This window comes from Sorghum bicolor, chromosome 9 (genome assembly GCF_000003195.3).
Source record: "Sorghum bicolor cultivar BTx623 chromosome 9, Sorghum_bicolor_NCBIv3, whole genome shotgun sequence".
Taxonomy (NCBI): Eukaryota; Viridiplantae; Streptophyta; class Magnoliopsida; order Poales; family Poaceae; genus Sorghum; species Sorghum bicolor.
The window spans coordinates 56,504,180-56,531,004 of NC_012878.2; the positions used below are offsets into that span (position 1 = coordinate 56,504,180).

Genomic DNA, 26,825 nt, shown 5'->3' on the forward strand with positions numbered 1-26,825 from the left:
CCCAGCGCTCTCTCCTGGCTGGCGTCTCTGGCGCTGGATCCCAGACGGACCCAGGACGCGGAGCGCCGGTGGTTTGCTCGCTCGGTGCGCGAGCAGCTGCGGGCAGACACGCGAGGGGCGCGTGCCGCGCGTGCCTGGCCCGCCTCCGAGCACCCGTTTCCTCGCGGCGAGCCAGCGTCGCCACGAGTCGACCCCGACCGGCGCGCGAGGCGGCACACGCCGCGCCCCGGCTCCGCCGAAAGAGGACACGGCGCATCGCCGTACCTGCGTGGCGTTGGGCCCGCGAATATGATCTCGCCGCGCCCGCGTTTCCCTTTGGCAGATGCGACGATGCGATGCGATACCTCCCGGCCGCCGGATTGGCAATGGCAACGCCGCAAGTAGGAGGAGCTCAGGCGCTCATCAAGACATCACCTGGACGACCGCGCGCTGGACCCACTGTACTGTGGCTGCATGCCGTGGTCCATGCATGATTCACGCTAGCTTCTCGTGACTGTTTTTTTTTTTTAAAAAAAAAGAAGAAGACTCGAGACAGGTATCATTATTCATCGCCTGATCGAGTTCAGAGCGCAGAAAATTCCCGTCTCGGTCGATCTGGTCTTCGATGCGACCCAGGGCCGACACGTTTTTTTGTTCGTTCGTGTATCAGCAAAAGTACTGTATATCAGATGGGTGCATTGGAATAGCATGCATTAGGGTTCCCACTTTCTGGGCAGTCCTTGTCACCTAATCAAATTGTCATCGGCTTATTAGTATGAGCCGACGGGGACCAGTTTGGCCGGACCCGGGCAGGCTAATATTGGTGCAACCACGATCACATATAGTGGATCAGTTCGGTTTTGCTGGATCACACAGAGTATATATATATCACAATTATTCACAAATGACCCTACCATTTTGGGACGCCATGACCATGCATGGCCCACTCGCCACGTATTACTGCCACCTAGGTCGAATGCATGCGGCATATATATATAGTTTTTTTTAAATCAGCTTTGTTGTTTTGTAGTCAAGTCCAGCAGTCGAGTGGATTTATGGTGCTAATAGCTATTCCAGACTCGCGTAAAAAAACCCTTCTAGCTTGTTCGCTTAAGTTTATCAGCCGAATCTACAAATTATTTAGTATTTTTTTCTTTTATAACAAATTAATCAACAGTAATTATAACTTAGGCCTTGTTTAGTTCCCGGCCGAATTTTTTTCGGAACACTATAGCACTTTCGTTTGTTTGTGATAATTATTGTCCAATCATGAACTAACTAGATTCAAAAGATTCGTCTCGGAAATTTCGACCAAACTGTGCAATTAGTTTTTAATTTTGTTTATATTTAATACTTCATGCATGCGTCTAAAGATTCGATGTGATGGAGAATCTTGAAAAGTTTTTGGATTTTGGGTGGAAGTAAACAAGGCCTTATAACAAAACAAGGTGGGTAGAGCCACCACCCACCAGCAGTCACCACCGACGCACGCCATCACAAATCATAACATACTCAAATAATATTCCTCCTACAATCTAGCCATACATTTAGTATAGTTTTTTTTTTTTGACAAGGTACATTTAGTATAGTTAATTAACTGATCACACCAGCCTGGGTGGTGCAAACAAAGACTAGAATACGTTAGTTAATTAAACTGATTACTGCTAGTATAGTACAGCATATCTGACAGGCACCCACCCTCTGCCTTTTCGGAACGTGGAGGGGGCATGAAGCCACACAAGACATATATTTGGTAATCTAGCGCTTGTTCTACTCGTGGAGTAATTTTATAATATCTTCCTCGGCTTTGTTTAGATGCGAAAAGATTTTGGATTTCGCTACTGTAGCATTTTTGTTTGTTTGTGACAAATATTGTCCAATTATGGACTAACTAGGATCAAAAGATTCGTCTCGTAATTTACAGGTAAACTGTACAATTAGTTTTTATTTTCGTCCATATTTAATGCTTCATGCATGTGTCGAAAGATTCAATGTGACGGAGAATCTTAAAATCTTTTTAGTTTTCGGGGTGAACTAAACAAGGCCCTCGTTCTAGAGAAAGGACACAATTAATTCTAGTGCAGTACGGATCCAAATTAATTTTATTTAGGCCAAACTCATACTCCATCCGTACTCATAAAAGAAGTCGTTTAGCACAGCGGTACAATCTCCAAAAGCCTAATTTTGACTCATTGTTTTTTTATAAAAATATTTATTAGAAAGTGGTATATATATTTTTTATAAAAAGTATTTTTTAAGATAAATCTATTTGTATGTTTTACATTTTCAAACACAACATCTTAAAAGTTACTTATTCATGATTTATATTCCTAATGTTTGACTCAAACCTTGTCCAAAACAACTTATTTTATGAATACAAAGTGAGTATATATAAAATAAATATTTATGGTACCAAAATGAGTATTATCAGATTATTTATTAAGTGCATTGTAATAATATATTTATTCGCTCTATAAATATCAATTTATATTTTTTTATCTGTTTAGTAAAATTTCAGATAGTTTGACTAAATAGTGAATTATATCTTTTTAGGACGAATTGAAGCCTGCAGTATCTTTCAACAGGCTCTGAAATGTGTTGACTGCGAGGTCGTCAGACACGATCTGTGCTCGACAGAGACCGCGTATAAACATAATTAAAATCAGTGCATGACATGCTTCGAGTATAGAATTATGGTGGCCTCTAGCTAGCTAGATCCGGCAATAAACTCTGCACTTGATTAATTTCGTTGTCAACGTCCCATGCATGCTTCTAGTCACGCCTACTACTACCAGGCACGCTAATACATATTGTATCGGAGACATGGTTCCACGGCTTGGATCACCATCAGATTTTTAGGTCCGACTACTTTAATATTTTCATTTGTATTTAGATTAACTAAGTTTAAAAACTTCGTTTCGCAAATTAGATAATAAACTATATAAAGGGAAATGTTAGACCTAAGCACACGGCGCGCGGCACGCCGTCTCTCCTTTCCTACGAGGCAACGACGACGCAGCACCTGTAATAGCTGACAAGGCTCCAGGTGGCGGGTCACATCACATCTCACATGCGTGCATGAGCTGCATGAATTCGCACCAATGGGCAGCCACGGCACGTCAACGATTTTTAGTGTTCTTTTCCCTCTTTTGGACGGTCGAGGTCTTTCTAGTTGCAACTTTTCTAAGCAACCTTAAAAAAGGTTAGGGAGCGTCGAAATTATCATAAGTCCATAACAATAAGCAGCTCATACAACCATGCATGTGTATCCACTTCAATCCACATGGGTTAGAGTGGATTAGAATAGAACTTAGTTTAATTTTATTTCAATGCACTTCAACACATCTGGATCAAGATGAGTACATACACATCAATAAAGGTCTAAGGTGGTGTCGATGGCAGTGACGACAAACACTGGTCGGGCCTCTCGCACAATGCGTTCCACCTCATACGTGCAAAAAAAAGAGGTGCACCACTACTCAATGGTTGGTGCCGCAAGCACCGCGCCACGTGGTCTAAGATCTACGTGTGTGATTGTCCACCACCATGTGCTGCTCGCAAGCCCAACTCATGGAGTAGTTGTTTTAGATGGAATGCCATGCCAACAACAGGGTCCTCGTGGCTAGCCATAGTTGTTGTGCCCCATCAGGGCTAGCTAGAGTAAATGAGAATGCAACATCACCGTCAACTCAAGCCTGAGCAGCCTCGCCCCTTCCTATGCTATGCCCATAGACCTAATGCTCGCCGACCTTAGCTTGTGTGCCATTGTTGGCCAGTACCCACCACCTGCTGCAAAAAAGGTAGATTTGACCGTTATGTTGCATCCAACAGCCTCTATGGTGGAGAGGTGTTGACCAGTTGATGAAAAGCACCAAGAAAAAGTCAAGGAGAAGGGCAAGTCGATGTCGTGGCTTGACAATACAATGGTGTCCTCAATGTGGCAAAGGAATTGGCAAATCTCTTGTGTGTCCATGACTGCAGGCACTAAGAGTATGTGCCGACTAAGGAGTCCCTCCACATTAATGAACACCATGACCTAGACATCCTAATGCTAGCCGCATATCTAGGAGAGGAATGAATCCTCGCTGTTGTCATCCTTGGGATCTGCCCAGGCGTCCAACAAAGAGTGAGGGAAGGATGATAGTGAGTAAGGGATTGACGGACAAGGGAGCAGTGACAACAAATGTTCCATAGCTCTAAATTCAAAATAAGAAGAGTGAAAGTAAGAGACGATATGACAAAGTTAGTAAAAGATTGATGAACCAGAGCATAGAGTAAGGCAAGGCTACGAAGATTGTGGAAAGGATTAGAGTGAGTAAGAGACTGACATGGCAAAGATTAAGGGAAGATCAACAGTGAGTTAGAGGCTAACAAATGGAGTAGAGAGTGAAAAGATGTGTGACCATGGAAGAAGAGTGAGTCACATATAGAGGGATAGAGGAAAAAAAGTCTTTACTCTTCGATATTAGATTAGATTTAGATATAGAGTGCTCTCTTTGTTCCAAAATAAACACACTTTATGTTTCTCAAAAGGTTAAATTCTTTTAAATTTCACTAGTTATATAAAATAATTATCACTATTTGTAATTATAAATAAGTTTATTATAAACTATATTCTACAATGAATTAAACATTAATATTTAGACTTGACTTCTTGAAATGGGACATGTAATTATTTTGAGACAGATGAAGTATTAATTTTGAAAATAAAATTAATTGGTACCAACATCCAAAAGTCAAACATGTACTCTATCTTAAAATGCAATCCCACTAGAAAGTGAGAGAAAGCGGAGGCACAGGCACTCAGGCACCCCGCACCCGCGCAGGCGCACGCAGACGCAGAGGCCACAGACCACAGCGCCACCACGCGCCGTTCCTGCTCATTGGCCGCAAGCATAAAGCAGCCCACAGAACAGAAAACAACAAATCAACAGGTCCAAAAAATAAAAAAAAGTAAAAACAGAGAGCCTGACGCGCACCAGAGCACACACACACGGGGCCGCAGCATGGCGACGCCGATGGCCGGAGAGGGTCCGATCGCGGCGGCGATCCCGCGGTCCCCACCCCCTCTGTCCGAGGGCGGCGCGGGAGGGTCGGCGGCCGAGGCGCCCGTGCTCATATTCGTCTACTTCCACAAGGCGATCCGCGCGGAGCTGGAGCGGATGCACGCCGCGGCGGTGCGGCTCGCCACGGGGTGCGCGGGCGGGGACGTGGCCGCGCTCGAGGCCCGCTGCCGGTTCCTCTTCACCGTCTACAGGCACCACTGCGACGCCGAGGACGCGGTACGTAGTGCGGTTCGCGGCGCGCGGCGCGCCGCCGGGGATTCTGCTGTTCCTCGTCGCATTTTTGTTTCGCGGTGGTTTTGTACTGGGATTGTGGCGGCTACGAGTGCCCCCTGTTCACATGAGCCAGCGGAATTGTGGTAATTGCGGTGGGGGGAAGTTTTCAGGGTTGCGGAATTGTCGCTTAGGCTCAGAGGATCTGCTTTGGGTTTGGGCTGAGTTGCGGTTGCGTCGAGATGATCTGAAAACGGAAGGAGTTTTCAAGTGCAGCTAGTTAGCTGCGCGATTTGATTATTCCCAATTGCAGTTTGATATGCCTGTACGTGTACAGGCCATGTGGCTGTAAAACAATTAGCTGCAGTGTGACATCAGTGTCGATTTGCTGGATTTTACTGTCACTCTTATGTGAAAGTCTAGTTATGTCTTAAAGTAAACTGTCAACCTTGACAGCACCTTAGTCCTGCGGTTCATCTCCAATTACATGTTTCATGGTGCTTGTTAGACTAGCATGGCTAATGCGAATTGTTTACGGGGGAGTACATTATTTTTTTATTTTCTAAGAAACAACTCCTTCCTGTAATCAGTAATCTTGGTGTTTGGATCAAATGAAGGTTGCAATCCACACAGTGCAAATGTTACAAACAAATTTGTTCCTAACTTCCTATATGCAGTTACAACTACTGTTCCTGTTTCATACGGTCATTCAGGGAAATGCTGGGCCTATTATACCAATTGTTCAAAGCATGGACCTTGCATGTTCGTATCATAGACTAATTGCTGATTTTAATGCCCATAGATCGGTATATTTCTGGAAATTTATTGGCCAACTGTAAGCCCGTCGCGATGCACAGAGCATTTGTGGTATAAGACTTATCTGTTGATGATTGCAGGTTATTTTTCCAGCACTTGATATTCGAGTGAAAAATGTCGCAGGGACATATTCTCTTGAACACAAAGGAGAAAATGATCTCTTCGCACATCTATTCACTCTGCTGCAGCTGGATGTGCAGAATGATGATGCTATTCGGAGGGAACTTGCATCCTGTACTGGAGCAATTCGGACGTTTGTAACCCAACACATGTCCAAGGAAGAAGAACAGGTATTCCTGTTTCCTTGCTTGCTTTGTCCTGCCTTTTTTATGTAATTTGATGAAATATTGAAATATAGCTTGCAGGCCTTCAGTTTCTCTATCAAGTGGCTGTATGAGACATGTTGGTATGCACAATTAGTCTGATAAGGAATATCTATCAACCTTTTAGTTGTTCCTCTGTCACATCTATAATAGTATTTTTACAATTGAAACGGTTCCTCTCTTTGATCTACGCGTTTGAGAGGAAAAGGCATCCGTAGTTGTATAGTTTCCTCCCATTTGTAGTTCTAAACATTTTTTCTGAGTAACAGGCTAAACATTATGAAGCTGTAGTAACTTCACAATTTGCATCTGTAGTGCTAGTAGCTGGGACATAGCGCATATAATGGTGTTGTCTAATCTTCTGAGAACTTTGCAGGTCTTCCCGTTGCTCATCAAAAAGTTTTCACACGAAGAGCAAGCCGATTTAGTCTGGCAGTTTTTATGTAGCATCCCTGTAAATATGATGACAAACTTCCTTCCGTGGATTTCTGCTTCTGTTTCAACAGATGAGAATCAAGACATTCTTGACTGCCTAAGTAAAATAGTTCCAGAAGAAAAACTCCTCCAAGAGGTCCTCATGATTATGGCATCACACATCTTAACTTTCTATTTGTAAAGTTATTGGTGTCTCTCACTTAACTTAGTTTTTTACTTTGTGAAGATTGTTTTCACTTGGTTCGGAGGGAAATCATTCAGAACAATAACACAAAATGTCAGTGATCCTTGTTCAGAAAGCAGTTCTACATGTGAGTCTAGCTCTGGTCGATCAGATAAACACGTATGTTCACTTGAACACTCCAAAATTGGAAAAAGGAAGTCCACAGAATCTAGTGAGTTTGTCACACATCCAATTGATGAAATTCTGTATTGGCACAATGCTATTCGGAGAGAACTGAGTGATATAGCAAAAGAGACGAAAAGGATACAGCAGTCTGGAGACTTTTCTGACATAGCAGGCTTTAATATGAGGCTGCAATTTATTGCAGATGTGTGCATTTTCCACAGGTATGAGGCTTGGAATCTCAACTCATGTGAATCTTCTTTTTATTGTGTTAGATACGCTGATACTTATTCAGCTTCACATTATATTACATGCATTGTGACAACAAATTGTTAATGTTCTGATACATGCTTTAGACGCACCAGATGCCACAGTTAAGAGGTGAAAATACGCCATATGCTAGAATATGTTCTTTATTTTGCTTCTCTGTAGATTATGGTTTTGGTCAAAAACTTGATGTTTGTATCCAACTATGTTTTTTTTTTGTGTGTGTGTGTGTGTGTTTGTGTGCGCGCGCTCTAGTGAAGTCTATTATCTTTGAGTTCTTAGTTTCATCAGTTGTTTTTTTTGTTGATCTGCAGTATTGCTGAGGATCAAGTTATATTCCCTGCAGTGGATGGTGAATTATCTTTTGTACAGGAGCATGCTGAAGAAGAACAGCGGTTAAATGAGTTTAGGAGTTTAATTGAACAAATTCAAATAGCAGGAGCCAAGTCAACTGTAATTGATTTTCATTCTGAGTTATGTTCACAAGCTGACGAAATAATGCAGAAAATTGAGAGTCACTTCAATGATGAGGAAATAAAGGTTAGTTTGGTACTAAAGAAACCAGGACTGCTGTCCTATCAGTCAGAAAGTTAACCCTGCTTGCCCAACACATTATCAGGTCTTGTTTACTTTTATTACTCAGGTACTTCCTAAAGCTAGGATAAAGTTCTCACCAGAGAAACAGAGGGAACTTATGTATCAGAGTCTATGTGTCATGCCACTAAAGCTGTTGGAACGTGTTCTACCATGGTTTGTGGTGAAGCTGAATGAAGCAGAGGCAGTATCTTTTCTTCAGAATATGCGATTAGCAGGTTCTCTCTGTTATGTTCTGACTTCTCTCTTGAATAATACAACTGCTTAGCATACCTTAATTTTTATGTTTATTGAATGCATCGCAGCACCTTCCTCTGAAACTGCATTGGTTACCCTTCTCTCCGGCTGGGCATGCAAAGGTCGTCTGGAGGACACATCCAACCCTGGAAAGTTCATATGCACATCAGGAGCGGTGGGCTGTGCATCAGATGGAAATGGTTCCGAAACATGCCAGTCATTCTGTCCATGTTATGTAAGTAGCAATGGAGCTTTTTCGAAACCAGTTAAGCGAGCAAGTCATGGAGAATCTAGCACTAACATTAATAGAAGTCACTGCTCACAAGATACGGAAGCCTCGCCGTGTAACAACAGACCCTGTTACATTCCCAGGTTAAGAGTAGAAAGTAGCTACCTTGGTGTTAATTCATCTACCCCTGCAAAATCCTTTCGCTCTCTGCCTTACAATAATTCTGCACCTTCATTATATTCAAGCCTTTTTTCATGGGAGACAGATGCACTATCATCTGGCCCAGATAACATTTCTAAGCCAATTGATACCATATTCAAATTCCACAAGGCAATTCGTAAGGATTTGGAGTTTTTAGATGTGGAATCTGGAAAGCTTATTGACGGGAATGAATCTTGCCTTCGCCAATTTATCGGAAGGTTTCGTTTACTGTGGGGTCTATATAGAGCACACAGCAATGCTGAAGATGAGATTGTATTTCCTGCTCTTGAATCGAAGGAGACATTGCACAATGTTAGTCATTCATACACTCTTGATCACAAGCAGGAAGAAGAATTGTTCCAAGATATATCCATTGTCCTATCTGAACTTTCTCAACTACATGATGGTTTGAGCCATCCTCTTGATGTTGAAGCTGGAACAAATGATATTTCAAATAATGAGATTGATTGGGCTAAAAAGCGTAATGAACTTTTGACAAAGCTTCAAGGATTATGCAAGTCTATCCATGTCACATTGTCAAATCACGTTCACAGAGAAGAACTTGAATTGTGGCCATTGTTCGATAAACATTTTTCTGTAGATGAGCAGGATAAGATTATTGGACGTATAATTGGAACTACTGGTGCTGAGGTTCTGCAGTCAATGTTACCTTGGGTTACATCAGCACTTAGTCTAGAGGAACAGAACATGATGCTGGATACATGGAAGCAAGCAACAAAAAATACAATGTTCGATGAATGGCTAAATGAATGGTGGAAAGGACCTTCAACTTCATCTGACCCCTCAGACAAGGCTTCTACTCTTTCAGAAGGTTTGTGCAGTTGGTTTTCCTCTCCTCTAGAATGGTGGTCTATGTCACTGAGATATTTTACTTTGGCCTTGTAGAAAATGATTTTCAGGAGAATTTTGAACAAAATGATCAGATGTTTAGGCCTGGTTGGAAAGACATCTTCCGAATGAACCAGAGTGATCTCGAGGCTGAGATTCGAAAGGTCTCTCGAGATTCTACTCTTGATCCAAGGAGGAAGGCCTATCTGATACAAAATCTCATGACCAGGTTTGTTATTTAAAAATAAAGTAAATAAGTTGACTATTATCTCCCCCTACAGAAAATAAGTTTGTATTATATATATTTCTAAATTGGTAAATTTCAGCCGTTGGATAGCTGCTCAGCAGAAATCACCACAACCAAGCGTCGAAGGACATAATGGATGTACACGACGACCTGGTTGTGTTCCTTCATACCGAGACCCAGAGAAACAAATATTTGGCTGTGAGCATTACAAACGAAACTGCAAGCTTGTTGCTGCGTGCTGCAATAAGCTATTCACATGCAGATTCTGTCATGATAAAGTTAGTGACCATACAATGGACAGGTATCTTCACCACAACCATTTATTTTACCGTCCACACTTTTCCTGCCGAGGGATCAGGGATGCTTATGCCTCTTATGCTAGTAGAGTTTCAAGGATTTCATTTTAACATTGAACTACCAATATCAATTAAGCATGACATTTTATTTGGAAATAGCTGTTTGTGGTGGTGCTATGGATCTGTGCCTCCCTTGTGAAATGAATTGTTTTTCATCATTGAACTTTGTAATTGGAGCTTTTATTTCCAGTGGGATACTTGGCTCTTAGCATATCAGTTTTGCATAAGGACAAAAGAACACACTTGTATTTGTATACTTGGACAACCTTTTCTGTCATATGGCGTGTTGAAGTGATTGTTAGAACTTAGAAATCTGTTATGAAGAATAAAGTAATAATTATAGTTTGCTTACTTTGTGGAGCTACTGTTTGTAGGAAGTCAGTGGTGGAGATGATGTGCATGCTATGTCTGAATGTTCAACCGGTCGGTCCAAATTGCCAATCCCCTTCTTGCAATGGACTGTCCATGGCAAAGTATTATTGTAGCATATGCAAGTTCTTCGATGATGAAAGGTAATACTGTGCATATCTACATTTTATTTTGTTCTGCACTATAAAATCCTCGTCTTTGTTGGGTGGTCAAATTTCTCCATCCTATTGTCATATTCTACTTATGAACAGTAAAATTGCCCTGTGCTATATTCTTCTCTAACTTCAGCTTCATGCAAAAGTTCAAAACTTCAAACCACTAAAGTAGCAAGCTGTGAGGATCTAATGTGTTATGTGCCTCGTTTGTTTACTTCATTGCATTATTACTTGAAGTTAAATTCTTGTTTGATGTGGTTCATCTTTGTGATATTTTGCACTCCTAATTCGGTGTCGTTTCCCAGGAGTGTCTACCACTGTCCTTTTTGCAACTTGTGTCGTCTTGGGAGTGGATTGGGCACTGATTTTTTTCATTGCATGAAGTGCAATTGTTGCCTTGGCATAAAGATGATAGAACACAAATGCCGGGAAAAGATGCTAGAGATGAACTGTCCGATCTGCTGCGACTTTTTATTTACATCGAGTGCACCAGTTAAAGGTCTTCCTTGTGGTCATTTCATGCATTCAGCTTGCTTTCAGGTATGACAATCTAGTTGCATTCTCATTTGCTATTATGGATGGGGGTAAGTGCTATTTTAATAGATTTGATTTTATTATTTCAGGCATATACTTGTACCCACTACACTTGTCCAATCTGCTGCAAATCCTTGGGAGATATGACGGTAAACTATGCCATTTAAGCATAAAGAGTTATTTTGCATTTACCATTTCAGCTTGCTCTGCCATTGATAGTTCATAGGCATACTATTCTTGTGCTCTCTTCTCCAAATTAATCTGAGGGATGCCCAAGGACCCTGTAGGTTTGAAGTATTTCGTTTTGAAACAAATAAATACTCTATACATTCCAAACTATAGTTCATTTTAGTTTTGAACATCTTATTCTGCTCACAGTTCTTGATGATATCAAGTCCTAGTGTCCTACAGCCGTTTGCCCTTTTCTCCAGTCCAGTAAATAGCTAATGCAATGTTTCTTTTCTGAAGGTGTATTTTGGTATGCTTGATGGTTTGCTGGCTGCAGAACAGCTTCCTGAGGAATACCGGGACCGATGTCAGGTGAACCACTCTCCTAATTCCAGTTTCATTCTTTCATATAGCTCACATATATTTACGAACATTGCATAACTGTTCCAGGATATACTTTGTAACGACTGTGAGAGAAAAGGTAGGTCACGATTCCATTGGCTGTACCACAAATGTGGCTCCTGTGGTTCTTACAACACCAGAGTTATCAAGACTGATACGGCAGAGTGTTCTACATCAAACTAACCAGGCGAGATTTTGATTTCTTTTGCGACTCTCTCGCCCTCAGTAATTTCTTTTCCGCAATTCATTTGTACATATATATCAACGGGGTAGAACTTGTGACTGTAGCTGTGATAGTTTTTTAAAGAGTAAACTGTGGGGAGGAGCCCCACCTGGATGTATTATCTAAAAAAAAAAGTGTACCCACGCGTGCGTACGAGGGGTCTGAGAATTACCATTTTTGACGTAGCTGTGATAGCAAGTGGTAACTTGTACGCAAGATCATGAAGGACAATACTGAGATCAATTAATATTGCCCATATATTAGACACACTTTTGTGGTGTCAATACTACAATATTAGAATTGAAAGTTTAAAACTCAAATAATCTAACATGGCGATGAATAAGCTATGGGATATAGAGTTTTTAACTAAAACATAAACAGTTAAGCGCTGCGGTAAGGAGGGATGGGAAGAAAAGCACAATCATTTATGGACATTGACAAGCTCTCAAGCAAGGCGATGAGTGATCGTTTTTGACCGTGACAAGCGTGATTCCATCGACATGGCCAGCAATCCACGATGATGGATTGCCTTGATAAGGATGCAGCACCGAGATACATCCACGTGACCTGTTGTTCAATGCAATGTTTCGCAGTGGTTGCATCATGGCTAGATGTAGACTCTTGACTCTAGTGCGGCAAAACACACACAAGATACGGCATGTCTGCACACCTGAGGTCCGAGACCCACTTTCCCTCTCTCTTTTTTTAGTGGACCGAGACCCGCTTTCTTGCGTGATGAGTTCCTGTCAGGCCTTGTTTACTTCCATCCAAAAAGCAAAAAAATTTCAAAATTTCTCGTCACATCGAATCTTTAGACACGTATGCATAAAGTATTAAATATAGATAAAAATAAAAACTAATTGCACAGTTTAATCAAAATTTACGAGACGAATCTTTTGAGCCTAGTTAGTCCATAGTTAGACAATAATTACCACAAACAAACGAAGATGCTACAGTGTCGCGAAATTTTTTCCTACACCAACTAAACACGGCCTCAGCACCTCCTGTCCTGCCCGTAGGAGAACATATTCGGTGCTCCTAGTCCTTCCCATGCTCCGGTGCACCCATTTGAAAAAAGAAGCGTGAGTAGTTGTGGATCGTACTGTTTTTGTCTGATCCACAACTATACAAGTGCTTATTTCACTTTTTTTATGTCTATAGATATAGGGGGTGTTTAGATCCCCTTTCATTCCAAAAAATTCTGAGTTTTGATCCATCATTTTATATAATAGAACTAAATATTATGCAAACTTTTTGGTAAAATGATTGTCATTCTCTATTTTGGATTTTGGCCTCAAGAGGCAAAAAAAAGTCCAAAAGAACCTCAAGAGACCATAATGAAAGCAATAAATTCTACATTTTGGACGAAACTAAACATAATCCTGAAAAATTTGACATTTTACATTTCATCATTTTAAAGTAATTAATATTTTGTATTTTGTATTTCATAGGGAACTAAATAGGCCCATAGATTTTTGTTGCCTCCAAATTTTTTAGGCACATCTGGGCCGGGAGCACCGGATATGCTCCCCAAGAGCCTGGCCTTGGGTCATTCCGGTGCGAGTCGCACAAAAGCGTCGGGTTGGTGTAGGGGTTTTGTTGCTGCCAGAAAAAAATACGGAGACTACCCAGCCGAACTTGTTGGATCCAGCCAAGGCCCAACCGCTACCTCGAAGCCCCCCCCCCCTCCCCCCCCCCCACGGCCCAACCCCAACTGCTACCTCTTCTGTCCGTACAAGTTTCTCAAAAAACTGCCCGGGCCGGGGCTCTTGCTTTCCTGGTCTCGCTCGTCACGGTGACCCGGTGAAATTTGGCTGCGAGTCCGCGCACCACGTGCCAATGCTAACGACGAAGGGTCCTCTGCTTTTCTAGTGTTGGTGGGACTCCGGAAGCTAGCGTCAAGCAATGCATGCTGCCATGACAATTTTTGCCGATCCCTGCTCGTAGGCGAAATTTCGTTTGCGCTTTGCAAAGCATTTGTGCGACGGCACGGCAGGCAAACATCACAAGTATTACAACGCAACAAAATATAGAACTAATAAGGAATTATATATATTCATATCATATATGGTGCCACGAAGTCACCAACGCTTGAACACATCTACTCCGATTTCGTCTACTAGTTCCTGGACAAGATCCTGTTCGATCTGTGCCCCGATCTGAACCACCTCCATCATGGGATCCATGCCAGCCTCCACGGCGCGCTCGACGTCGCCGACAGCCAGCTCGTCCAAGCTCCTCCCCGCCATGGCACCGCACCTCGCGATCTCCTTCCCGACCCTGTCCGACAGCCTCTCCTCGGTGCATATCAGGGCAAGCAGCTCCGAGAACGACGTGTAGCCGGAGTCGCAGAGCTGCGAGCACATCGAGTCCAGGCAGTCCCAGACGAGGTCCAGCGCGAGGCTCCGCAGCGCGCTCGCTTCTTCCTTGTCCTTGATGGCGGCAGCGGCGGCGGCGGTGCTGATGAAATCCTCCTGCTTGGAGCTGGAGTTGGAGCCTGTCGTCGTCAAGGTGGCGAGAGCGCACTCGGTTGTTCGGAGGAGGAATGCCTTGGGTGATTCCTCGGATTTATTGTGTCGAGTAGAAGCGCGGACGTTTGTTAGCAGCAGTTCGACAGTTGTTGTAACCTCCACAGGGTGTTTCAGCTTCCTGTCTTGGACTTCATCGGGTTCAGAAGGTTGAACACCATGCTGGCCAAAATTAGAATTGCTGCATTTGGGGTTTCTCTGGGTAGTTATGTCTTGCAAAATGCTAGCTGCTACTGTGCATGTCTTCCATGGATGGCTGTTAGTGGAGGTAGCTTCTGTTGGAAATAGTTGACGACAAGAAATAGTCAGAGCACAACTCAAATTGCATGGCATATCTACCAGGATGTTCATGTTATTACAAAATAATGGCATGTAAAAGGACTAGTGTTCGCTAGCAATAGCAACAGCTTTTACTTGTAGACTGAAATTCTAAAAAAAAGGAAGGGCAGAAATAAGCTAATCATAGACAACATAGCCAAAATGTTTGTTTCCTTACCTGCAGTATTGCGTGGAATACCAGGAACGCAGGCATCGTCAGCATTTCTAGATTGAAGAATAGATGTAGGACTGCGCTTATTGCTGCCTCTGGATAGAGATGGAGATGGTTTGCTTCCTTTTGCATCAGCCTGCAGATCGTAGCGAGACCAGGGAATTTTCTGTCAGACAACTTATTTTGTGGTTTTCATCAGAATTATTTACAACATGGTTGTGAACAAGAAACGTCAAGAGTACTGACCGCATGTTTCTTACGATTTTCACGCAATAGAGCCAATTTATAAGGGCCTTTGTTGTCATAAATCGCACAGTCCACTGAGTTGTGCTGTCTGAGCAGTTCATTGCTTAAAGACTCCTCTGTAACATGGCCACCATTCTTATTTTCAAACAAAGAAGAGGCTGCTCTACCGCCAAGAATAACTCTATTTTTCACCTCATCTTGGTTACACAAAACTGATTCAGTGGACTCCAGATTTGATGTGCCTTGTAAATCTTCCCAGAAAACTATTTCTCTTTGAGGAGACATATTCTGACAATCTCTACTAGAGCGTCTCTTAGGGCAATTATCAACTGGAGATCTCTGAACAGCAGTACCAGTTCCACTAACATTGTCACCACGCAAAGTTGGGGCGACCTTCATCCGTGAACTGGAAGTGAGAGAAATGATGCCTGATTTTTTGTTAGCCCTTGAAACATTGTGTGACACTGACTGTCTCTGGAAATCAATTCTTGCACAGTATGGACTGGCAGGCTTCGGCTTCTCACTGACTAGCCCTGCTCCTTTTGCAATTATCATGTCTTTTTCCATAGCTTTTGGTGTTCCAGTCTTTAGCTTCAGCTTGTTAGAGGTTCCACCATGAAGGTTGCTGGCTCGACAACCTTTTGTGCCCATGTTCTTGTTCTCTGCACTAGTATGTGATTCGCCAAATCTATCCTGGACCTTTCTTTTTGACCTCAAAGATGCGCTGTCATTCATCCTTTTGTTCAGAGAAATGAAGTCCTGAGCCTTGTTTCTCATGTTTCGCTCCCCACTTCTATGCTTTATACTTTGTGTCACATATCCTGGATCTGCCGTTCCACAAGCTGCAGGCAGTGCATTCTGCTTCAGGTTGTTTTGCTTGAGAGGACCATGAGGAGCACTGTCCCGGGATATGTTGCTCCTCAGCTGTTTTTTGGGAACATCTTGCTTTGCATCAGCAATACAATTAGAGATCTTCTGAACACTGTCCCCAAATCTAACCTTCTCAGTTGAGCTGACAAGCAAGTATTCAGGTTGCAATTGACATGATAAGTTATTGTCTGACCTCCTACTTGGAATGCTCTTCTTACAAGTACCCTCTTCAGTCCTCAGATCAGAAGTAAAATTGTCCAGAGAGGTAGCTCCTATATTTTGAGCACCTAATCTTGGTATGTCAACATCACACATATCTCTTAAGAATTGATCAGACACATTGTGTAGGACAGCAGCAGGACCGGGCGCACCATCACCGCTGCTGCATGGATACTCCAAATATGAATGTCTCCAAGACAGACGGCGATTCCTGGACTGCAAACCAGGTTCCAGAACCTTGACTGCTGCTTCAATCAGCCGGGCCTTGTTCCTGCTGGACATTGACCTTGGGCTCTTAACAGGCGAGGCTACCTTGTGTGCATGCCTTCGTGGCCACAATGACCGTGTATCTGAAGCATTGAACTGACCTGCATTGTCGTGGCGCCGATCATCTACGAGCTGCCCTGTCTTCTGCTGCTTCTGAGGTGATGTGTATATGCTCCGAGACGTACCAGACCAATCTTGACGGCCTGAATTCCAGTGGTCACCGGGTTCAGCGGAGTCTGTGGCTTCGGTCGGCCGTTGATGGCTTTGGTTTGCCGGCATCGAGCTGAGACCCATCAGCCGGGCTACCACCCCAGGGGCACACATTTCGTTCTCGCTGCAGTTTGGGTCTTGGCCAGGCTGTGGGTAGTGACTGGTGCCATTGCATTCAGTTTTGCTTCTTGAGTAATCTGCAGAATCTAGCTGAAAGGAAAAATAGCATGGTAGAGTTAGAACTATTGGGGAACAAAGCAAATCGTGAATTACTTGGGGGAAGGAGAATTTGACATTTCAGGCATAGATTTTTGCAGAAGCCAAAGGTCCCAAAATATCATGGTGAGTTCATCACAACATCAAAACCAGAAATTCTAAGAAAAAATTGCAGTTTCACCACCCAAAAAATCCGATGAAGAAAAAGAAAACAGCTTACCAGAAGGGGTCTCATCTTGGCCACCGCCGTCTTGTCGCCGCCGACCGGCGGTCCCCCAGGCGAGAACTTTTGTGCGCGCACTGAAACACCGAAGACGAAAGCTTACGAAAAGCGGCGGAATTGCATAGTTGCACGAAGGAGGGGAGGGGAGAATGATTTGCGCAGAGAAAGGACAACGCGTTTCCATTGAAATCTCACCTGGGGGGAGCAGTTTGCTCTTCTTGGAGGACGAGGAGAAGAGCTTCCTCTTGGCGAACATCTGGAACAGCGCCGCCACGCACGACGGCGCCGGCTTCTGCCGCTCGGTGATCGCGAGGACGCCGGCGGCACCGCCGCCGCTGGGCGCGGAGGCGCTGCCGCTCTTCATGCCCCCCACGACCAAAAAGAAAAACCAAACTCAATTCTGTCCAAGCCTTGTGCCGCAATGCATCTCCTTTAGAATCTCGGATGCCTCTCACTCCAAGTCGAAATAAATGCCAGCAAAAAGGATCTTGAACAGATGCTGCAGATTTCGCTCTTCTTGGTATTTATTTATTGCTACCTCCACTTCTTGACTTGCTGCATCTGGAGTGACGGGGTCACTAAAATGCCCAAAAGGCCATGCCTTGGTCACACCCCATGAACAATCATGGACAAGATGCTAGAGAACAAAAGAGAAGCAAAGCCACTGCTGTAACTCTTGCTCAAGATTTGACTGCTGAACTGTAACTCCTCTTGACCTCATGTGAGCCCATTTTATAAACTAAAATTGGCACTATCAACAAAAGAAAACATCTTTGGGGACTTGGGAGTGATCCAGAGCAAGAGGGCAGGCAGATTATCCAAGTGCTGGAGCCTGGTGACCGGAGAATGGAGAGGAAGGGAGTTGAGAGAAAAGGAAGGGAGACTTTGGGGGTCCCGCTGGCTGGATGCAGGCTTGTGTTTTGGCACTGTTGGCGGTTGCAGATATGAAGCGACGTCTCTAAGACTGTTCTTGTCTGTTTCTCCGCGTGACATGCGTAGGTGAATAGCTCTGTCAGCGACGAACCTTTCTGTGCTGACGTCTCTCGTTTTCTGTTCGTTTGCATGGCCCCGCCCGTTAGCTGTGTTTGTGTGCGAGTCTGATTGAAGTTTTGGACTGGTCTGAAGTCTTATTGGAGTTTTTTTTTTGAAAAAAGAAGTATTATTGGAGTTTTGGACTGGTCTGAAGTTCTGAACTGTAATTCTGATCCAAACACTGCCTTATGTAATTCAGTTTCAGAGGTTAAAAAAAGAAAACTTTGCTTAGGTTGATGTTGAGTGAAAAAGTTACAGCATCTTTTACAGATACTTGAGTAGAATCTAAGGGAGCATAGAAAAGTGAAACTTTGCTTGTAATGCTAGGTAGCATCATCGTCAGTAACTAACTGAACACGGCCTTTATACAAAAACTGAACATGTCGATGGTAACAGACTAACAGTCCATACTTAGGACTAGAAGTAGCTCCATGTTGCTACCATATATAGCAGTAATTATGGTGACTGTGATCAGATGCTCAAGACACATACGGCGATGGTGCATCTACCTTTGGTTGGATGTTTGGCTGCCGGTTTATGTCTAGCTAACCAAAGAGTAAGGTCAAAGCAAAGGGAAGGCTGTTGCTGCCGCATACGGACAGGTGACGGGTCAAGTAGTAACTGAGAACTGGAAATGGCCACACCTGCTCGCTCTAGAGTCTAGGGTCAAGAGCATTGTAGCATGTTTGATACTTTGCTTGTAATGTAGTTGGATTTTTGAACAAGACGGCGCAATATGGTAAAGGCGGTCGATTTCAACTCTGAACTTTTTCAAATGCCTAGTTTCTCGAGGCGGCAAATTAAAATGGTATTTATTCACTTGAGACGGCAAATTAAAATGGTATTTATTCACTTGAGACGGCTAGCCTTGAGTGCTGAACCCACAATATGGCATAACATCAAGTCTGCAGGCGTCCAAACATATGTTCCAGGTCTCCCGGTCAAATGCAGCCTTATTATGTCGTTCTAAAGCTCAAGCATGTTTTTTTAGTCGGACATTCTTGGGCACAGAGTTGACTAAGTAACAAGGATTTGCATTATAGTATAGTACTCCTGTATATAAACTGCCACGACATCTGCTTTGGGGCCCCGGCCCGTTGATATCTTTCTGTCAGATTCTTAGGTCGTGTAATGGAAACCTTGATGAGCATTTGGTTTTTCAACGTTATTACTGGACTTGCTTTCCAGGACCCTAAGGCATTGTTTAGATGTGAAAACTTTTTAGATTTTGTTACTGTAGTACTTTCATTTGTTTGTGGTAAATATTGTCCAATCATGAACTAACTAAAATCAAAAGATTCATCTCTGTGTAATTATTTTTTGTTTTCGTCTATATTTAATGTTTTATGCATGTGCCGAAAAAATCGATGTGATGAAAAATCTTGAAAACTTTTTGGTTTTTGGGTGAACTAAACAAGGCCTAATCTACTAAACTGTGTTGACAATGGCGTACTGTACGTAGTAACTAGGCAGGAGTACGCGCACAGTCTCAAGTGAGGCAATGGGACACCGGAACAGCCTGGGCCTGGCTCGTTCAACAGAAAGTACCGCTTGTGACCTGACCTTGTCCGTTGTCCCTGCTGCATGGTCCAGCCAAGAAACGTAGAAAGCCTTGGTCAACGAGCACCTGGGCCCACCTGTGACAAGGAACTGTTGTGCACGCATGCATCCTCCCCTCTTGTGAATTGTGATAGATGCTTTGCTGCATAGAAATAAGGCCCTGATTAGTTCACCTCGAAATTAAAAAAAAAATTCAAGATTCTCTATTACATCAAATTTTGTGGCGCATGCATAAAGCACTAAATATAGAAGAAAATAAAAACTAATTGCACAGTTTATCTGTAATTTATGAGACGAATCTTTTGAGGCTAGTTATTTTATGATTGGACAATATTTGCCACAAACTAACGAAAATGCTACAATACCAAAATTCAATTTTTTTTCAAAACTAGACAAGGCCTAAGTAAATCATTGTGCTCGTACTCTCTATGTCTCGAAATAATTGTGTCTCTCATTTTCCAGGTAGTCCAATTTTTCTAAGTTTAACTATATTTTAAATAACATTAATATATTTATATTTCTATCTATATTTATATTTTATTTATCCCTAATACTGAAGAGATAAAATTTCTAACATCGATTTTTTTTCGTCCAACTGCTGGTGAAGTCCCGCGTCAATTTTTTTCATATGAGACGTTCCGTTTTGTGGCCCTTGTCCCGCAAAGTCACTGCATCTATTTTTTTCTTCCATGAAGAAATTCCCTTTCGTGTGTTCGGTGGCCCAGAACCAAAAGATATGCTCACCACCCGTACCCGTATGCCACCTCAAGATATGGAAGGATAAGTGAAAGAACAACTCTCACTTCAAACTAAGGCTTGGTTTAGAACATTTTTTTTTTGATATTGTACCACTTTCATTTATATTTGGTAATTATTATCCGACTATTGACTAACTAGCCTTAAAAGATCCGTCTCGTAAATTACAGATAAATTGTGCAATTAGTTATTTTTTATCTATATTTAATGCTTCATACATGTGCCGCAAGATTCGATGTGACGGAGAATCTTTAAAAGTTTTTGGATTTTAGGGTAAACTAAACAAGACCTAAATATGCAACGACTGTTTTTCATAACTTTTGATAACTCACTATGCGACTTGGTATTTATGGATGAACACAAGTATATATATGTGTTTATAGCTTGATGGTGACAACGTTCTACACTTTTTGATATGTTAAAATATCTCTCATAATTATCTATTCCCATATATTTCTCATTACACAAAATATCAAGATCTAGAGTGTCTCATGTAGAATATTATTTGTCTAGATATTTCTCATGCAAAATAACTAGATAGAGTATTATATTGTCTAAAGTACGATAATTACTCCAATTTTTTTGGAAGGTTTCTCACGTAGAATAGTAGAAGTTTCTTGTTCCGTAAGATACTAGAAAGGCAAATGTGTCACACCCATTCATATTTTTTCTCTTAATAAAATAATACCTTTTATACTCTAAAAGTTGTTTCTAGCCTAAAAATATGTTTTACTACAGAGGGATAAGTAAAAAAATATTCTATTTGTAGAAAAAAACCATTTGTTCCATAAAGAACAACAACTAGTGTTATGTAAGAGTGGCAACATTTCTAAATTATTAGTTATGCAATATTGTTAATTGTACAATAATTTTTTCGAATGCGTAATTGTTTTTTATGGTCAAACTATTTCTATTCTTATCTTATCTTATCATGTCAAGCGTTCTTTTACTCTTACCTCACAAAGATGTGTATCTTTTCAACTTGTATAACTTTGTTTTTGGTTGGAGCTTTTCTATGGATTAACATCACTACGTGCCTCTATTGTCTTTGTGCCTCATGGATAATAAACACTCGCTTAACCAGATTTATTTAAGGTTGATAAAGTGCAATAGTTCTAACACACAAAAGTATTTTGCAACTTAATCTTTAACTCTATTACAACATAAAAATACTCAGTAAATTATAGAACCAAAAGAGAGCACTAGGAAGACTTAAATTTTTGACGAGATATTAAAGTGCCAATACTCTGTATTAGTTCTTGTTAGAGAATGAATCTTTTTAATGAGTTAATACCTTTTTTATTTGATAATAAGAGTGTTCCTAGTTCATGGGAACTATTGTTTAATGTTTAGCAGCATAAAAATATTTAATATTTACCTGGGAATTTTTCACAAAGAGAAAGTTGTTTTTATTTTATAAAAATATTATTATCGCTTGTTGGTTTGTGAAATTGGTATATGTTCCTTGTGAAAATGGCTTCTAGCTTCAATATAAAAATATTCAACCTTAATAAAATATAAAAAGTCTCATTTACTTATTTATAATATATTTACTAGCCACTGATAGTGTCTAATGAAGAGAATAGATATGAAATTTCTATTATGTTATTTAAAACAAATGTTTTACTAGCCATTGATATATATGAAATCAACAAGAATAAAAAAATAAAAGGAAGAGAAACAAAAAAAAAGAACACAAATTTTCAAAGAAGAAGCCCGTGCGTTTTATTTTTTCCGCCGTCGATGCATAACCTGCTTCCCCTTCCGTCCGCTGCCTCCTCTCCTTCCCTCCTCCTCCTCCTCCTCTCTCTCTCTCTCTCGCTACCCTCTCGCTCCCAGACGACTGTTGTGCCGCCGCCGCCGCCGCCGCCGCCGCAGCAGCAGCACTAGGCCAGGTGCTGAGGCTTTCCTTGGTCTCTTCGCCGGCGACGAGCACCCACCAGGTACTCCCACCCCTTCTCTTCCCTTCCCTTATGCTGTGCGAAGCTGAGCACCGAAACCCTAACCTAAAGCTATTTAGCTATTTGACAATCCTCCTAACTTCGAAGTTTTTGCAAAAAAATATGGGTGTACATGTCTACACCCATGTCCCTTTACTGGATCCGCCCCTGCCAGTGCGTGGTTCATTTAGGTTCTACACTTGTACCCGTGGCGCTGTTGCTGATAAGATACCAAACGTTTGTGTGTATGGCTTGAGTGTGCCGGTCACTGTAGTCTAAGTCGTTCTGGCCTTAAGCCTTGAGGAGATCTAATACTTGTTAGATTTAATGTAGTGAGATCTCAGTCTCATCGGAGATTGGATTATAATTTGTCATTGAGTGTGCTTTTGTGACATAATTATGAATGTGCTTTGTGACTTGATTATTGTCTTATTGAGTGTGCATTGGATGATTATTGATGTGGTGGAACCATCCAAATTTCAGCTTCCTTTAGTTATGTTTTTGCACTGTTGTTTTATTACTTAATCGTCCTTCCACGGACTGGTTGACTACACTCTGTACTGTCTATTTATTATGGAAGAACAATCACCAGAGACTTTCTTAACTATTTTATTAATCTGTACCTGTTAGGAAGAGGCTGAAATTTGTTCATTTTGTTCCTAATTGCCTTTTTCTGCCAATAACCCGTACAGGGCATGAAAATGTCAGCAAGTGCTTTGAAAGATCTCAATGTTTCTCAATCAGCAAACCTGGAGAATGGAAAAGACAATTCTGTGAAATCCTGCATTAGCAAGCCTGTGTTAAATGGCAACAGTTGTGCCAAAAAGGAAGAAAGTTCTCTGTCTGCTTGCCCTGATGCAGTGACGAATGGAAATGTGGCTGGAAATGCAGACGTGGAGTACATTGATTCTGAGAATTTAGTAGATCTACCAGATGTTGATGCAGCTCTAAGTGTAGGGAACCTGTTTTCATATTTGTGATATTTGACAGATTGGTTTTTCTTTGTTTTTGGTTGTATTCGGAGCTAAGTTTTATTGTTTCTACTTTTTCAACAGACCTTAGTTAAAAGGTTGGATTCAAAGGACTGGGTTATGACATGTGAAGCTCTCAACAATGTTCGGCAGTTGGCAATGTATCACAAGGAAAGATTGCAGGAGCTGCTGTAAGTTGTTCCCATCATATCGTATGCACACGAAATGTGTTTCCCCGTTGGAAAATCCTTCAGATACCTGTTGGAACCACTTATGCATGCGAGTGACAGAGAATTGTATCGTATCTCCTTTATTAAGGGTTTAGCACAAACTGTTTGAATGCAGGGAGCCTCTAGTTCCGCTTATCGTGAAATCTGTGAAGAATCCAAGAAGCGCTGTATGCAAAACAGCACTAATGACTTGTGCTGACATCTTTAAGGCCTATGGAGACCTAATGGTTGACTCCATCGATCCACTGGTGAGTACTGGTATTCATTTCAAAATTTCTTCTATTAACTATAAGGTTTCTGAAAACATCTTTCTATCAACTTCTGCATCCACAGTTAATGCAGTTGTTTCTAAAGGCTTCACAAGATAAGCGATTTGTCTGTGAAGCTGCTGAGGCAGCTCTTATATCAATGACAAGTTGGATCTCCCCTTTACTACTGTTACCAAGAATGCAGCCCTACCTCAAGAATAGGAATCCACGGATTCGAGCAAAAGCATCAGTGTGTTTCAGCAAGAGTGTGCCTTGCCTAGTAAGTGAAATTTCTTGCCTGAAAATTTTGTACAGCTGCAGCTTCTGTAGCCCCAATTCTTACTGTAAAAGAAACTTAATGTAGGAAAAAGATTAATCAAGATTATAGTTTCCTGATATGACGTACCAAATGATCTATCAGGTACATGTTAATAATTAGTGTCCTTGCATTAACTCATACTTTGCTGTCATCTTCAATAGAGCAACAGTGATTGGAGGTTGGATACATCAGCCTGATCGGCTGTGCTTATTACAGCACGGTTTGTGCTATTGCTGCTGGTTAGCTACAGTATCCGGAGAGAGAAACATGTAGCAGCAGCAACAGCCGTAGAGCGTAGACCCGTACTAACTGTATAAAAAGAGCAGCCGAGCAGAGTGATCAATTTGTGCACTGTAGATCTACATGCACCAACCAGTATTTGTTGTCCAGCATTTGAGAGATACATTGCTATTCTTGTTGTTTAACAACAATGATACTTTTTTTTTGGTCCAGGATGTGCAGGGAATCAGAGAATATGGAATGGATAAGCTCATCCAGATTGCAGCAACCCAACTTAGTGACCAGCTTCCCGAATCAAGGGAGGCTGCTCGCAACCTGGCACTGGAACTACAAGTAATCTATGAGAAGTCTCAGGCCTCAACCTCTGATGAAAATGAGAGCGAACCTTCTGTTTCACAAGATGCTGAATCATGGGAGGCTTTCTGTCAGTCCAAGCTTTCTGCCTTGAGCGCCCAAGCCATCCTCCGTGTGACCTCTACTACTCCAAAAGAGGGTGTTGCCTCTACCACAAAAACTACAAAAGAGGGTGTTGCCTCTACTACAAATACTACAAAAGAGGGTGTCACCTCCGCCCCAAAAGAAGGTTTGGCTGTGGATTGCTAGCATATAAGCCACAAGGAGTTTGTAGATGCAACGGAAGCGCGTTTGTCCACCCCCTTCACTTTTCTTGCTGTACATGCTTATGGCTGGTCCTTTGATACATCCAGTTGGGAATCCGTTGATTATTGGTTCAGGAATTCAGGTGTGACCATGGTGTTAATATTGGTGCGACATATATCTGTTATAGTTGATTGATTGTATAATCATTTTGTTCCACTACTTGGTATTTGATTGGTCAGGTGAATGTAGAATTCCCTCCACGGTTCAATGTTATATACCAGTCCTTTTGCTGCCGCACTGGGTGCAAGTTAGAGGTTCTCTATGTTATTTTGAAAGAAATGTCATTGCCCTTCTTGTGCCGCTCTTATGCTGTAGAACTCTGTGTTCACTCCAATATTTACAGCATGCCTCTGCTTTCACTGTGGTATCAAAATGGCAAACCACTGGTCTTGTGTTGTCGCCAACATACTCCGTTACGAGACACTGACAGTATGATCCAGCAATGGCTGGATCAATGGCTTTGGCATGCCGGTGGTGCTTGGTGGTGGTTGACGGCTTGACTTGACATGGGTCTTGCCCGTATATACGGCCTGAGCCTCAAGTTCCGTCGCATTCCGGGCTGTCTGATGCCAATAGGTGCTTAGCCCAGTAAAAGCAGCAGCACTACTGCCGGCAAACTCGTTTGTTTACGAAAGCGGGATATTCAGGTCAAGAATGGTTCCATTTGCTTCACCATACACGTTATGTGTGTACACCGCCAATCAGAAAATTTGAGGTCATCTGCACGAAAAGTATTCCATTGAAAAGTTTTATACTTGGTTACTCCTTTGGAAGACAAAAACAAAACAAATTGCAGCATTTCAAACGAAAAAAAAAAAGGAAACTAGCTTTGTGGGCATGGTTATCCGGGCCAAATCAACAGCATGCCCAAGTTATCCGGGCCAAATCAACAGCATCCTTTGACCATTCCGCGGCCGGCCGGTACAGTACAGATGGTGTAGTGCGCCGGTCCAACGCCCGACGCCGGAGAGCGACCCGCGCTGCACGGGATGCCGGCCTGCCTGCCTCGCCGACTCTCTGCTTTTGCTGCCGCCGCGTCGCCGCACGGCCAGCGCATGTACGTGGACTACGTGTGGAACGCCACACGGGCACGGGAGAGTTGGCGGCATGCATGTGAAAGGGGTTGCCGCCGGAGAACTCAAAACAGAGGAGAGGAAAATCACCGTACGGGGGCAGAGGGATTAGCTGCGCGTTAATTACCGGCCGTCCATTCACTGTCGCTGTCGTTAGTAGCAGTGCCTATTACGTGCGAGTAGTACAAAATTAAGGCGAAGCGAAAACCATGGACGTGTGTGTCAAGGCGGCGGTACGGTGCGGCGGATGGGCATTCCCGGACGGACGACACGCAGTCACGCACTGTGGCTTCGTGGGGGGCAAATAAGAAGAGGTACTAAGTACTCACCTGAACCCTCAAGGTAACCGATTTTGATTATCCTCATTGTGTTCAATAACAAGACTTTTTTGGTGATCAGCCAGATTTCATCATATAGTGTGAGTGCTGTTATATTGATAAAGTGAAGGAAAAAAAGTATTCGGAGTAATAGTCCTGGATCAGTTCGTCGCGATCGCACCCCGGAGTCCGTAGTCCTGACGA

The 26,825-nt window shown here is 42.4% G+C and overlaps 3 protein-coding genes across 3 annotated transcripts; 2 read left to right on the forward strand and 1 right to left on the reverse strand.

Moving 5' to 3' along the window:
- LOC8061118 (zinc finger protein BRUTUS) lies at window positions 4,812-12,275 on the forward strand. Its single transcript, XM_002440153.2, has 14 exons — window positions 4,812-5,261; window positions 6,152-6,361; window positions 6,771-6,965; window positions 7,056-7,399; window positions 7,757-7,982; window positions 8,086-8,254; window positions 8,342-9,535; window positions 9,610-9,781; window positions 9,879-10,100; window positions 10,530-10,667; window positions 10,985-11,219; window positions 11,303-11,362; window positions 11,682-11,753; window positions 11,832-12,275. The coding sequence occupies exons 1-14, from the start codon at window positions 4,986-4,988 to the stop codon at window positions 11,964-11,966; spliced, it is 3,648 nt and encodes a 1,215-aa protein (XP_002440198.2). The 5' UTR covers window positions 4,812-4,985; the 3' UTR covers window positions 11,967-12,275.
- On the reverse strand, window positions 14,017-18,173 carry LOC8061119. Its single transcript, XM_002441433.2, has 5 exons — window positions 17,471-18,173; window positions 17,273-17,352; window positions 15,271-17,046; window positions 15,031-15,160; window positions 14,017-14,809 (listed from the first exon to the last, which is right to left on the reverse strand). The coding sequence occupies exons 1-5, from the start codon at window positions 17,637-17,639 to the stop codon at window positions 14,088-14,090; spliced, it is 2,877 nt and encodes a 958-aa protein (XP_002441478.1). The 5' UTR covers window positions 17,640-18,173; the 3' UTR covers window positions 14,017-14,087.
- LOC8074556 lies at window positions 22,365-25,506 on the forward strand. Its single transcript, XM_002440154.2, has 6 exons — window positions 22,365-22,566; window positions 23,256-23,516; window positions 23,619-23,725; window positions 23,880-24,012; window positions 24,098-24,292; window positions 24,785-25,506. Exons 2-6 carry the CDS (start codon window positions 23,259-23,261, stop codon window positions 25,172-25,174), a joined length of 1,083 nt encoding a protein of 360 aa, XP_002440199.1. The 5' UTR covers window positions 22,365-22,566; window positions 23,256-23,258; the 3' UTR covers window positions 25,175-25,506.